At 28.9% G+C, this 15,527-nt stretch overlaps 1 protein-coding gene across 1 annotated transcript; it reads left to right on the forward strand.

Moving 5' to 3' along the window:
* Positions 1 to 13,871: 13,871 nt before the first annotated feature.
* LOC118036708 (zinc-finger homeodomain protein 2) lies at positions 13,872 to 15,287 on the forward strand. The gene is made up of 2 exons (XM_035042504.2): positions 13,872 to 14,860; positions 14,946 to 15,287. The coding sequence occupies exons 1-2, from the start codon at positions 14,101 to 14,103 to the stop codon at positions 14,957 to 14,959; spliced, it is 774 nt and encodes a 257-aa protein (XP_034898395.1). The 5' UTR covers positions 13,872 to 14,100; the 3' UTR covers positions 14,960 to 15,287.
* Positions 15,288 to 15,527: the final 240 nt, after the last annotated feature.

Below are 15,527 nucleotides of genomic sequence, written 5' to 3' on the forward strand. Positions count from 1 at the left end.
AAATCAAAAATAAAAACCAAAGTGATTTCACCCATGAAGATAAAGTATTATTTATATAAAACTCATATATTTAAATTCATTTGATTTGTAAATTTTTTTTAATAATGTATTCCAATATGTTTTAATATTATGTCAATAAAGCAAAAGTTGCATTAAAAAAAAACCAAAATCAACCATTCATCATTGCTATGAAAGATTAAAGAACCAACCTAAATAATGGATGATTGAGAATTCAAAGAAGTTAAACAAATGTTAGAAATGCAACTCCCACAACTTCTTCTCCTCTTGCTCAAAATTCAATCAACTTAGAAAAGAATGATATTGTACTTGGTGACATAGGTAGAAAGGTGATGAAGAAGCAAGAAAAAAAAAAAAAAGACAATATGCAACATAAGTTCTCATGTGGGGTCAATCTTAGAGGATTTAAAAGAATATAAATAAAAAATGTAACATAAGAATATATAATTTTTAAAACAATCTTTCGGTTTACCGGAAGAGAAAGCAAAGGAAAAACATGAAAAGAAAAGAATAGAACGTGACAGGATTATTATTATACAAGAAGAATTTTTATTGAAACAATAACAAAAAAAAAAAAAATAGAATAATATTGATAGATATGACAATCATGCATTGCAGCTGGTTGAATATTATGAGATGCGTCAAAGAACGATGTATTAGTGATTTTAATTAGCATACATAGTTTAAATTTTCATTATTTCTTTAAGTGTATGCATATTATTTTTATTATTTTTAATTTCTACTATAATAAAAGAATTAATTTTTAAAAGTGTTGTTAAATAATTAGAAATTTTATTATAATAATTTGAAAGTAATCAACAACATAAAATAACATACACTTGAATATTTATCTCACATATAATTTGAGTAATAATAAAATATTCACAACTCTTTATTTTATTGTTGGTGATCCTTTTTGGAGTTGTTAAATTTATTTTATCGAGATCTTTCTGATATTACCAGTGGTCAATATACATCCAAGAGCAATTTCTTTTCTTTTCTTTTTTGTATTTTTTTGTATTTTTTTGTATTTTTTATTTTCCTTGAAATTTATGCTATCTCATTTTAAAAATTTCTTTAGAAGTTGCTATTTTTAAGGTGACTTTTTATAAAATTATTATTTCCAATCATGACATGTATGAAACTATATTGTCAGAAAACAAATTTAAGTATATTATTTTATGAAATCTTAAAAAAATACTAATTTAAAATAAAAATAAAAATCCTAGACCGTAAAGCACACCATCTTTTGTCCCTAACATATTGTTTACTATCCACTCCTCATCTGCTATCCTAATTGTTGCACACACTCTTTTTTTTTTTTTTTCTTAACTATAGGGAAGTTAAATGGATAATGAAAAATTCACCATACAGTTTTTTTAACAAATGTCTCATTTTTATTTTTTTTGTATCGATAAAAATAATTATTTAATAAAAAAAGAAAATAAAATTCAGAAAAGAGAAGTCATGGTTTATGAGAAAAATTTATTGTTTGCTTTCTTTTTGTGGGTTTTTAAGTAATCTTAATATAATATTACTACATATAATGATTTAATTTATATAATGGTTCTTGATCATACATTACAATTGACAACATGTTAATAGTATGTAATAATCATACATTATATCATAAACGTAGGATATCATAAAAAAAAAATTTCCATATTAACTAATTAATGCCAAAGAATGTTTGATACTACAAATATAAAAAAGTTAATGACTCTAAAGTATTTTTTATAACATTGTCAAATATTTTTTTTCATAATACAATTAAATATTGAGAATAATCAATTTTCTAAGAATATTTTCCAAAAACAAGGTGTAAGCAAAAAACAATGCATATTAATTCTTTATATACGTTAATTGAAGGAAAACTCATTCTCAAATAGTATCGTAATTTCTTTTTGGACGTATCAATATAATGTTCATCTATAGGTTTTAAACTTTTTTTTGTATAAAATGTGATGAGGATCAATTTTTTCATGTAGGAATAAAATAGTTCTTTTCAATGTAAATAATGAAAGCAATATAAGATTAACAAGGCATATATATATAACATGTCAAAATGGCATATAAAAGAGTAAAAAATGATGATCACTCTCAAAGTCACCCATATCCACTCTCCAAAAAAAACCTTTGTTACCTTTTTTTAACTCTCTTTATAGGATTATGAAACTCTCTAAAATAAGACAATCAATCTATCATTAAATATCACTAGTTTTTTTTTTCTTCTCATGTAGCTAGGATGAATAAGAAATCTTTGTAAAAAATAGATTTTGAAAAATTAATAAATCCTTGTCAAACTTGGAAATTATGTTGCAGCATATTAAAAATTATTGTAGAACTAAGAAATTCTCAAACAAGCTTCCACATCCTTGTAGGAAAAAGATCATTATCAAATAGAAAGTTCCAAGTCTAATGAAAGTACAGAACAAAACTCATATAACTTATTATGACCTATACTATAAGGTCTTCTCGAACTCCGATTGACCTGACAAATTATCCCAACATAGAACAACATTCCAGAAAATTTTGGGTAAATTTTTAGCTTAATCCAATGTTTGTATTCATAATTATGATTGTTTCCATAAAACTAGATAATGTGCATAATTATGCTAGAATCCAAATTTCTTTGTTCAACTCTTTCTTGGATCGTATCATTGGATGTCATTGCTTGAATTTAAATAATAAGTTCATTTGCGTCCACCAACCCTATGTATAAATGATACTTATAATTTAATGCTAGTGTGACCTCCTTACCATCATGGGATATATAAAATGATAATAAGGCATTCTCTTGCCTGAAGCTTTACTCACCTATCCATATCATTTTACACTTAATAGTGTAACTTTTTATTGTTATGAGCTATTATCTTACATAATTATACATAAAATAGACTACATAATCTATTCGAATTGTTTTCATCTACTTCATGTAAATTAACATGATTATTGGGTAAATTAACACTCATGAATCACTAGGTAAAAAAAAAGATCTTATTGATACGCATACAAACATACAAAAACTTTCTCCTATTCCACACCTCTTATTTTTACCATCTTTATTTACTATCTCCACAACATACAACATAAATTCTTTAAGGCTACATTCATTTTACAATTTTACAAACTTAAATATTAGAGTCTTTTTACTACACAAGAAAACTTAGAATTCAAATATACATACAAACACCAAAGCATAATTGACTTCTATATAATTTTATTTTTTTATGATATTTTGATGTAAATAAAAAAGAAAGCATTTGTTATTGTATTTCTCTTTTTAGTTTTTTTAGAATATTGAAGTTCAATCACAAGCTCAAATGATGATTTTAGAGACTAAGATTATATGTTTGCCACTTGTGAACCTAGCTAACTATCACATGAAAACCTAAATATCTAGAAAATATTCTTAATTAATTTAAAATTTTAGTAAATTAATATAATTATATATTTTAAATGAAATAATGTTTTTTTAAAAATAAATTAAAATTAAAGAAAAAAAAACAAAAATAGGCCAAGAATGCAAGTCTAACTTGAATTAAAAAGCCTAGATGCAATTTGGTCTAAGAGCCTGTGTCAACACCTGATTTGTCTTTTTTTATCAGGAGTGGATGATGCATCATCCATTTTTTTTTTGTTTCTTTTTTTTAAAAAAAAAAAAAAAATTAGGCAACAGAACACTTGTAGTGGCAGGTGACCTATCACGTACCAGTTGTTACCTAGAATCTAACATCCATTATGTTGGCTAAAATATCAAAGGGGAGGTTTGGCCTAAAAATCCTTTTTCCCACTCATTTTCACTTACAAACACCATAAAAACTTTCCTAAACTATTTACCAATCCTCAACCACCTCAAAGTTACTAAAAATAAATAGCCAAATCAAAAAAATCAAACCAATATCGATTCACTTTTCTTGCCATGTTTGTAATGAAAAAATACTTTTGTTGAACTTTTCTAGTCAAATAAAACCTATTGATAAAAAGATCATCCTTTTTTGTGGGTGGATTTTGGCCAAAAAACAAATTTCTCTCTCTTCTATTATTTTTTGGTGACTTTCTCTTTTTTCTCTTAAATCTGAGGATTGAAAAATAAACAAGAAGAACTTTTAGACCCAAATGGAAATTTGTTTTTAGTAACTTTGAGGATTGAAATTGGTCGTGCATTTTCTAAACAAAATGGCTAAGTATTATCTTCATGTTTTCCTTTGTTGTTCTCTCACTTCAATTTTATCTTTCTACTACAACTTAAAACTTCATCTTATAGAATGAGACCATAAAAGAATTAAATCAAATGTACAAAAAAAACACTCGAGGATGAATTTTTTTTTTTTTTAAGATAACAAAACCAAATTGAAGGAAGATGCTTTACTTTATATAAAAAATAAAGCACCATATTGAACCCTAGATGTTTTAGTATACTGTATAATTATAGGTTGGTCTTAAAAGTTAATATTGTTGGGTGTGGGACCTAGAACACTAAAGTGAAACCAGTAAAATGGTTTATGGACTCATTCTATAGAGAATTAGATTACTTATTATGCTACATTGCAAGTTAGACCAATTTTTTATAGCAAAAAATATTCAAAGTCACGAGGATCTCTTTGGCATTGTCATTAAACTCATCCAAGGAGGCTAAACTTGAAACCTTTAAACCAACTCCTTACTTGTCCAGGGCTTCAAAGCGTCTAGTCATATTTTTTTTCCCTACAATTGATTATCGATGATAGTATTTTGAGATGTATAAATCAAATAGTTAAACATGAGCACAACAATGTTTTTTTAAGGTAAAAGTATATTTTTGTTTTCCTATTATGTTCAACTAAGCTGCAATTAAGGCCTTTTGAGCCATTTTGTTTCTTTCTTTTCTCATATCGTAATCTCTCCCTAACTAAACTTTTATTAGGCTAAGTCGAGATAAAGTTCAGGATCAAATGAAAGAGTTATCAAATAATCATGGATAAAATTGAATCAAGAGGGGAAAAAAGTATAAGAGTTATTGAAGAATTAAAATCTAGATTAAAAAGATATTAGAGAATCGGGAACTAAAATGAATAAAAGAGAAAAAGTGTCTATCACATGTAATACATGAGCTAGCATGGGAGGAAGGCCATTGCATTATGGCGAAGCATGCAACGTCCTCAAAGCTCCAATGATTGCCATTGTTAGTTTCATTGGAATCATCTCAGTGAGGTCTTCCATTACAACAACATGTGGTAGAAGGAGTCGCTTTATTAGCTTTTTTTTCTCTTCTTTTTCCATCTTTCTTTTTTTTCTCCACCTTGATTTCCATGCCCTGTCAGTTAAAAACATCAAAGAGAGCTTCCATTGACAACCATTCTTGGTGTCGTTAGCATCATCTCGACGAGGTCTCCATCCACAGTGGTGTATGGTGGAAGGAGTGGCTCCAACAACCTATTTTTTCTCCTCTTTCTTTGCCTCGATTTCTACACATAATCTATTAAAAATATCATAGGGAGTTCTATTTTTTTAATACAAACTTTGATTTTTATTCATTTAATTGTTATTTTTAATAATTATTATAATTTAATTTTGCAAAATTGATACTCAATAAACAATGGAATGGTGTCAAAAACTATGAACACACTAGGAAATGTAAGATGAAAGAAATTTTTAAAAAAGAAAAATAAGGTTAAAATATGATAGAAGATGATTAAATTGGAAAATCAAAACTTCAATAACAAAAAGAAAAGCAAATAAGAAAATAATGAGAATGCAACATTAAAAAAAAAATTATAAAAATAGCCATAAGGTGATTTCATGTTCAAAAACACCCTTTTGTTTTAGTGTTTTATTTTTTTTTTTGTTAACTGTGGGTGTTCAAACTAACTTACAAGTACCTCAACTAATCTCTAAAATCTTAAAGTTAATGACTATATAAATTCTAATAATCTTATAATTTATAATATTTAAATTGATAATCTTAAAAAATAAAAAGAAATTGAGATCCGATGGAAAGTACACTCTTTTGAATTCTTTTGTTTTAGTGTTTTGTTAGAGAGAGAGAGGTGGTTGTTTCCCGCTAGCTGACAAGGAGTGGCAGGGCAGGAGTACGGGGTCAGCGTGTCGCGTCGGATATGCTTTACTGGGATTGGCTTTGGATGTTAACAATCACATGACGCTGTAACTCTCTCTCCCTTGGCAGCAGCAGCAGCAGCGGTCGTCCAGCTGTTCCAATTATACAAACATACATTTATATAGTTTCGTGCATAGATTATCACTACCTTAAGAGCAATGTACGTAGTGAATCTTTCCTCCTTTTAACTATTGTTTTTCTCTTTGTACTCTTCCCTCTTCAAGTCCCAAGGTGCAGCTCCCTCCCAGTAAAGTAAACCCTCCAATCACATCCAGATCAGTGCCCTCTCTTCATGTATTTATTTTCCTATTCATTTATCCAGAGCCCGAATTAATATTTCCAGCCATGATCTCAACTTAGTAATTATCGATTAGATTTAATACAAGCATAAATGTCGGGGATGGGGTCCCATAATGTCGGAGATGGGGGCACGTAGGCAGCTACAATTAATACCGACAGCTTAAATTTTTCCAGGTGTAAATCCGTGTCCTAAGATTGAAGTTGCCCCCTCTCTTCTCCATCTCCTCCTATCCTAGTGTTGTGTTGAAGTAGCGCTCTCTTGTTTTCGGCAGCCAAACTACAAGCCTTGCCAGTTGCCATGTCTATTCTTGATTTGACTTTTGGCGCCATGTGGGTACTACGATGTTGCTCAATAAAGCCAACCTACTTAAAAATAAAAATAAAAAGTGAAATTTAAAAAAAATCAATTTAGAAAAACAAAAAAAAAATAAGATAAATCCAACAAACCTCTTAAACCGGGTCTATTCTCGAAAAGTTACAGCCCGTAAAATTTTTTATCCAAATTCAATCAAGAAACATAATTTTTAACCAATTTAATTTTAAAAAATGAGATCGGTAAAAAAATATTAATAAAAAAGCATGCAAATGTAACAAAGAGAGTAAGAAAAAAATTTGATAAAAAAAATCCAACGAGAATGCAATTTAATGAAAAAAGATAATAAATAATCTCAAATAAACTAAATATCAATTAAAAACATAAGGAGTAAACTTTAAAGATTAAAAAAATCATAGAAAATAAAATTAAAAACATATGTAAAAAGTAAGCAAACCCGGACAAACATCTATAAAAACCAAGTAAACCTGGACAAACATCTTAAATATGGTTAAATCTTAAAAATCTCGTAAACTATGAAACCCTTTATTCGAGTCCTATCAAGAAGTTTATTATAAGCTAGTTTAAAAATATAAATTTTAAAAACTTGTCAAAGCAAAAAAAAAAAAAAAAAAAAAAGCCTCAAGCAAACCCAGCAGCTAACCTGGGTCAACAAATAAAATACATGAAAAAAAAATCAATACAAAAAAACAATAAAAATAGCAATTAAAAGAATTAGGACTAAACCTGACATAAAAATTAAATGAAATTAAATGTTTAGAAATGAAATTATATATATATAAAAAAAACAAATCCATTAAGAAAATGATTAAAAATAGCAATTAAAATAATTAGAACCAAATTTGAGATAAAAACTAAACTAAAATAAATACTTCGGGGTGGAATTGAAAAAAAAAATCAATCAAGAAAATGATTCAAAACAAAACAAATAACAATTAAAAAAATAAGAACCAAATTTGAAAACAAATTAAAAAAAAAATCAAATGATCAGGGATAAAATCAAAAATAAATTCAATTAGAAATAATGAATGTAAATAAAACAATTGCAAATAAGAGATGTGGGATTGAATCAAAGGAAAAAATAAATGGAAGGGTTGATATGATTTTTTGCATGGCAACACACAATCCGAGGAAGAAAGAGAAAGGAAAAAAGAACAGCAATTTTGGGTCGAATCACGTCAAACCACCATACACGCACAACCCAGAAAGAAAGAGGACGCCAAGATGAATCAAATGATGCAAATGAATCAATATTATAACCACTAAAGCGGCTAATGCATTTGAGGCACATGTCAACAATTTTTTTGTTTTTTTATTTGTACAAAACTAAAAATGTCCTTAGGACTAAACAATAATAGCAAACAAACCATGATGAAATTACAACCAAGTTCCTGAAACCAAAGTTAAAAAATTAAATGGTAAGAGTAATGTAGTAATTATATAGTTCTATCAAATATGAAAATATGAAAACACCATTGTGCACAAGGTATTGGGTTATTTTATTTAAGGATTGCATAAGTAATTTTACTATGTATTAAACACAATTACCAAAAGAAACTTCACGCAATCCTTAAAAGATATTTATGTTATGATGTAAATATCAACCTATCATCAAACCAAATCAAAAGATTAAAAGACCAAATAATAATTTAATAATTATATTATTATAATGAATAGTAATATATTAGTATATTAGCATGTGCTTTACAGCAAGTTAATATCAAATTATTTTTCAATGTCAAAAAAACTATTAAGAGAATAGAGAATGTTTTTAAGCCCTTTGGGTCTGACGATCATGTCAGACCCAAGAACCTTGGGTTTAGTGACTTTGCCAAACCTAATAAGCAGCCAAATTGTGTAGAATTATTTATAAATGAATAAATTTGAATATTAACTAGATTAACCTTTTGTTTTATCAAATAATAATTTATTTATTTAATTCTTGAAATACATAATATAACTTATAATTTCTCTTAATTAAAAAATTAGGGAGATAATTGAATTATATGCCACATGTTTATAAATTAGTAATAAATAAATTAGTTTCGGATTCATAGAAAGAATTGAAGCAAGCATTACTATGATGTTCTAAACAACAACCAAAAAAGACTTTGATACCATCAATTTTCATTTAAAATAGTCAAAATAACGTAAGATAGTAGCAAAAAATAACCTATAAGAAAATTAATAAAGAGTTCAATTTATTCTGATTAGTTTTGAAGTATAATAATTATTTTCAAATTTTAATGTTTTATATTTTTTGTTGATTTTTTAAAGCTTTTTAGAGTTTTGATAATCGAAACAAAGTATAACAACAATACTATATAGTTTAGTTGTCAAGTAGCTTATTTATATTATTTAGAGTTTTACATGGTGGATAAATTAAAAATAATTAAAAATAAAAGTAACATGTGTATTTTATGCTGCATTCTATAAAATAATCAATTTTATGAATTAAAAATTTACTATTTTTACTAATATTGGTCTTTTTATTAATAAGATTGATGGGTTGAATTTACTTACTTTTATATATATTACAATGTCAATATTGTATTAAGGATGCTAGACTCGCGCGCCTACATCTGTGGTATTATACATGGTTGCCTAATGACAATAGTGTCAAAAGAGAGAAAAGAAAGAAAAAAAACTCAAACAATCAATCACTAGTAAGCATGCCACTTCATGTGAAAGAAAGCATAGCTGCGCATTAAGTGATATGACCAAAGGGTATATTTGATCACCGGGAAGTGTCTTACACATCTCTTTAATGACATGAGCGTTGCCCATATATTGGAACATGTAAAACACGTTTCAGCAGTTTTTTAATTAAAAAATACAAAATACAATGTGAAAATATTAATAGGCCTCTATGATTCTTTTAATTATATACAATATCCATACAAGAGTACCAAAGTACCGTCAAAGGCAAAGCCAAAGAAAGCTTGATGGCCATTTCTGAGGCTAAATTTGTTATTTGTCATCAAATAGAATTCTATGATTCTGGAAATGTCTTTGTCGTGAGCAAGTATGAAAGAAAAGAGTTATCCTTTATTCGGTCCTAACTATATTTTCATTTTTTATGTAGTAAGTGGAACCATGGAAGAAGATTTTTACATGTTATCTAACCAAATAATAAGGCTTAAACAAGGCGAAAAAAATAGCGTTTAATAATTAGTTATTGTATTGTGCATATAAATATTTAAAATAACTAAACATTATTTAAATAGATTTCATTATTGTGCTTTTTTAAGATATAAAATGATCAATAAAGACTGTATTAAGAGTATTTAGACAAATACATTTTATTTATATTCAATAATTTATGACATCTTAAATTACATAACACGTGAACATTTTTTTGTATATAAAAGTAAATATCATATTATGAAGAAAAGGATTAGTTGGGATAATACACACATCATTTCAATAAAATATTTTGAAATAGATTTATGTAAAATACAAGTAGCTTTAGTATGTGTAATTAAAAAAAATAAAGGAGAAAGTTGTAATTTTAACTAAAAAAACTCATTTAGCATGGCTTTAAGGATAGAAAAGTCTTTTTCGGCGGGATTCATTGGTCATATTGATTTTTAAAAATAACGAGACTTTTTGCATTTTGAATTAATAGTATAATAATTAAATACCCTTAAAAATAAAAAAATAAAAAAACTAAAGAGAAAGGCTTTATCGTCATGCATAGTAAAAAAAACTATAATTCCCTTAAAATTAAAAATAACAGAGCATGCATTTGGGGGTACTTAAGTCTTTTCAACATTTTTATTTTATATTTATGTATTAGGATGTGGTGCAATTAGATCTTTGACTATATATAAAAAAATTTTAAAAAAAATAGTGGACACGTGGGTGGCATAGGCTAGCAAGTGAGAGGTGTCCGCGCAATTTGGACGACTCACACCGCACCTCCAAGTGATCAAATGTCGCTATCATCATAGTGTTAGAAGCATCGAGTCATCCTCTTCATGATGGTGGAGTGAATTTTCACAAAAGAGGTCTAATTAAACTCCAATGAACTTTTCTTTTCTTCTCTTCTCTTTTCCCTCTCTCCTGGCCTAGAAACTCATGCCAGCTCTTTCAAAAATTAATTGTGTCATCCATTTTATGTTTTAATCAATTTCAGTCCTCATTATTTTTATTACTATATTTTTTTTTTGCTTTTAATGCCTTTTGAACTTTATTTGTTTTTCAATTTCATACCTAAATATTTTATTTAATTTAATTTAATTTTTATATCTAATGTGGTCTTCATCCATTTTATTACTATTTATTTTTGTTTTTATCATTTTCTTGTATTTTTTCAGTTTTATCTCTCATCATTTTATTTAATTTTATTTTTGTATTCAATTTTAGTCCTCATTCTTTTAATTGATATTTATTTTATTATTTTCTTAATTTATTTTAATTTTCAATTTAATCCATCATTGTTTTCTTTCATTTAGTTTTTATGCCAAATCTTGTCCTCATTGTTTTTACATATATATATTAGAGATTTTGATTAGTGATTTTTTAGCGTTTGCCTTCTATAGGGTGATTTTGGTATTAGGAATTGGGTCATTGGTTTCAAGTATAATCGGGTTGACTCAGGTTTTATTTTATTTTACTTTGATCTTTTCTTCTAGGTCCTTTTTAAAAAAAATATTTTTTTATCCCGATCTTATGTCGTGGGTCTCAGGTTAAATTAATTTTTTTAAATTTTATTCTTTGACATTAGATTATTGAGCATTGAGCTTCATGATTTTTTTCGCTTTTCTTTACATGGGGGTTGACTCAGATCGCAGGTTAGTCAAGTTAAACCGAGCTTACTCAATTTTTTTTTATGTTCTTTTCTATTGATTTAACTTCGATTTTTTTCTAGATTATGTTTTCTTAAAGTATTTTTTTAGCTTGATCTCATACCTCAGGTAGTAAGTTATTGAGTGAGCTTGGGTTGACTCAGGTTTTTTTCTTTAATGTTTTTGTTTGATTTTTTTTTCTTGAATTTCATCATTTAATCTTAAGTTATTGAGCTTTGAACTTTATCTTTCCTTTTTCTTTGGGGGTTTTTTGGTCTTTCATCCTAGGTTGTGGATTAATCGAGCTAACCCGGCTTAACTTAAATTATAATCACCCTATACTTCTTTTTTTAAAAAAAATATCACTGTGTTTGAAGGGTGTATGCTTTATTATGTGGTGTTGGGAAAACGGTTGAAATTGTGATTTTTTTATTTAAAATTAACTTTTTATGGTTTTAAATCTAATATTAAGAATAATTTTTGAAGAATAATTTTTTTATTTTAATATGTTTTTAAATAAAAAAAATTAAAAAATACACAAACTATTAATTCCTTCTTACTTTAGTCCTCAATTGATTTGAGTTTGCTTTTAGCTATTAGTTGGGATGACAGATATCAATGCAACGACAAAGAGTGTCCAAGATAAAGATAAAAAATGTATGTGAAAATATGGTTGTAGTTATTTTTTTAAAATATTAAAATAATATTTTTTTATTTTAAAAAAAATATTTTTTGACACCAGCACATTAAAATGATCTAAAAAAATATTAATTTGAATTAAAAATTAAATTTAAATTTAAATTTTTAAAAAATATTTAAAAAAAAAAACAAAAGACTCGCATGTTGAGTTCTCGGTGCGACAAGAAATTGACATTGTTAAGACAACTAGTGTACGGTTTTCACTGTCTTCTCGATGGTATTTCTCTTTTTTGTAATTAATTAATATAGACTCCGATATTAGTAATTTCTTTGTGAATTTTGCTTTCAGTATGCGTGGGCTTTGGAATCATAACCCAGTGAAACTTCTGAATTTAAGAGTTTTTTAGGTTTGGTTTCAATTTATTTATTTTATTAAATTCTAAATTTTTTCTTCTTAAAATTAATTGTTTTTAGAATTTTTAATATTATTTTAATGTGTTGATATAAAAAATAAAAATAATTATTTTAATATTTTATAAATAAAAAAACTTTAAGCATTATTTCTAGTAATGCCCCGGCCAGCAAATGAGGCTAGTTAATACTAGAAATAAACCTAAATAATGCATGTCAAATGGGAATCTTCCTTGCCATCTAAAACCAAGCCCTTTGAATTCTAACGCCCAGTTAACCACAGAATCAAGCATCTAAAACAAGATTTGAGCGAGTGCTGTTGCTGTTGCAAGAGGTCTGAGTTGCTGCGTGGACTTTGCACGACTACTGATTGTGTGGGAATGTTCATCATGAACGGAGGAGGTGGTGCTCAGTTCCCACCACCACCTCTCCCTTTCACCCTTACACACTCTGACGTCACTTTTTGACATAACCCTACACGCTACCTCTCTGCCATATCTTCTTCTTCTTCTTCTTCGTCTTCTTCTCTCTTACCATGTTCATGTAAATTTCTAGTCTTCTTTTCTCCTTTACCGCATTAACTACCAACAAAAATAGGAAAAGAAACAGGCAACACTGCACGGCGCCACAATCACAAACCTTAATTACAATATTTCCATAAACTGAAGTGTTTTTTTTTTTTTAATGAATATTAGCTGATAATTAAAGTGATCCTTTGGCATGCTACTAAATAATCAAAAATCGATTTTTGTTCAAATTTAAATCTCATCGATACAACAGCTCAGAAGAGATTAGTTTGTCAGGGAAATCCAAGGAGGGTTATTTACTCTTCAATTATATATGTAACTTAACGTGGTGGATAATAAATTACTTCTTACAACCCTATTAACTGAAGAACTTGAGAAGAGTGTTTACCATAGCTAGTGTTATATATAATTAATTTGAACAAAAAAATTTTTAATTTAAACAAAAAAAACATATTTAATTTCAATGACAAACACCTTCTTAATTAATAAAAAAATAACCCCTTTAACAAACAAAGATAAAGAGGAAATATATTTAAAAAAGAATTGAGAATGGATTTATTTACTGGCAATAGCCAGTAAATTGTTGAGGGTAAAAGAGAGAGAAAATGGAAAGTAAATTAAAGGCTTTCGAGTAAGACACCTATTTTCTGCAGGCCGGGGAATTGATGGCCACACTCTCCCCTAACCTCTTATCTTCTCTTCTTATGATCTTTAAAAAGAAAAGGAAAAGGAAAAAGAAAAGAAAAAACAATTCTATTATTATTATTATTATTATTATTATTATTATTATATCATATAAATGCAAGCTTTTATCACCGTTTTATTTCACTTGGTTATTATAGTGGGGGGATCTGCTCACAAAAAGAACCGGCCTTGCCATGTAGGTCTTCTCTATCAACAAAAAAAAAAAAAGAAGAAGCCACCATAGGGTAGACCGAGAGAAAAAGAAGGGGAAAAAAAAGCTTAGAGAGAGTGGGAAAAAAAATGGAGTTTGATGAGCACGAAGACCAAGAAGAAGAAATGACGGGGATGACGGTGATGCCACCGGGTTATGACTCAATTAGCAACTCAGCTACTGCTCGGTCAAAAATGGGTCCTACAGGTGGCGGAGGAGAAGGTGCCTCAACAGCAGCAGCAAACACAAACACAAGAAAATCTTCAATCAGATACAGAGAGTGTCAAAAAAACCATGCTGTGGGAATCGGTGGACACGCACTTGATGGTTGTGGCGAATTCATGGCTGCAGGTGAAGAAGGTACTTTGGATGCACTTAAATGTGCTGCGTGTAATTGCCACCGTAATTTCCACCGCAAAGAGACTGATGGTGGGGGTGGAGGAGAAGTAATATTATACCATGGCCATCACCACCAGCAACAACCACAATTCTCTCCTTATTATCGTGCTCCACCACCGGCTGGGTACCTTCATCACTTGACACCAACTCCGCAGCCAAGGCCTTTAGCCTTGCCGGCTGCGTCTGGCGGTGGTGGTGGGTATAGTAGGGAAGAGGAGGATGTGTCTAATCCGAGCAGTAGCGGTGGTGGAGGAGGCGGTAGTAGTTCGAAGAAGAGGTTTAGGACAAAGTTTTCGCAGGAGCAGAAAGAAAAGATGTTGGCTTTCGCGGAGAGGCTTGGTTGGAGAATCCAGAAACATGATGAGGCTGCTGTGGAGCAGTTTTGTGCGGAGAATGGTGTGAAGCGGCATGTGCTCAAGGTCTGGATGCATAATAACAAGCACACTATTGGTAAGAAACCCTAAAAATCTCTTAGGAACATAAAAGACCAACATTTGTTATCATCATCATCATCTTCTTCTTCTTCTTCTTCCAGAAACTGGTGACTAGCTACTTATTGGTGCCATGGAGATAGAGAGTAGACACCAGTAGTGCAATCTGGAAAGGGAATCTCGGAAAGTTGGGATGTCAATTTAACTAGGGTTCTTAGCTACTGGCGTTTTTTTTTTCTTTGCTTTTGTTTAGTTTCTTCTCTCTGTCACTGTAGGATGAATGGTGATCATCATCATGACTGTTATTCTGAATACGTTGTTGATGATGGGCCATTGCTCAAATCATCAGCATCTTCTAACCGTAGTTTCTTTCTTTAATTTTTAAGCTTAATTATGAGAAACCTAGCTAGTTAGTTTAATTTAAATGGCTAGCTGTTTTCCTTGAATTTTGATTTTCTACATGTAAATTAATGTTATGGGACCTGAAAAAAGCTCTGCAAAACACCCACAATGCCTTTAGAATTCACTCAGCATTTTTGATATTTCAAGTCAGTTGTCTAATTCACGAGTCACATGAGCAAAGGCAAAAACTGATGGGTTAATTTGTAAGTTGGTATCATGTGACGATGATGATTTTCTAGGACCGAGAGAATTCCTAGTTGAATCAAAACGTGGTTAGCATGCAA

Source organism: Populus alba, chromosome 5 (assembly GCF_005239225.2).
Source record: "Populus alba chromosome 5, ASM523922v2, whole genome shotgun sequence".
NCBI classification, from domain to species: domain Eukaryota; kingdom Viridiplantae; phylum Streptophyta; class Magnoliopsida; order Malpighiales; family Salicaceae; genus Populus; species Populus alba.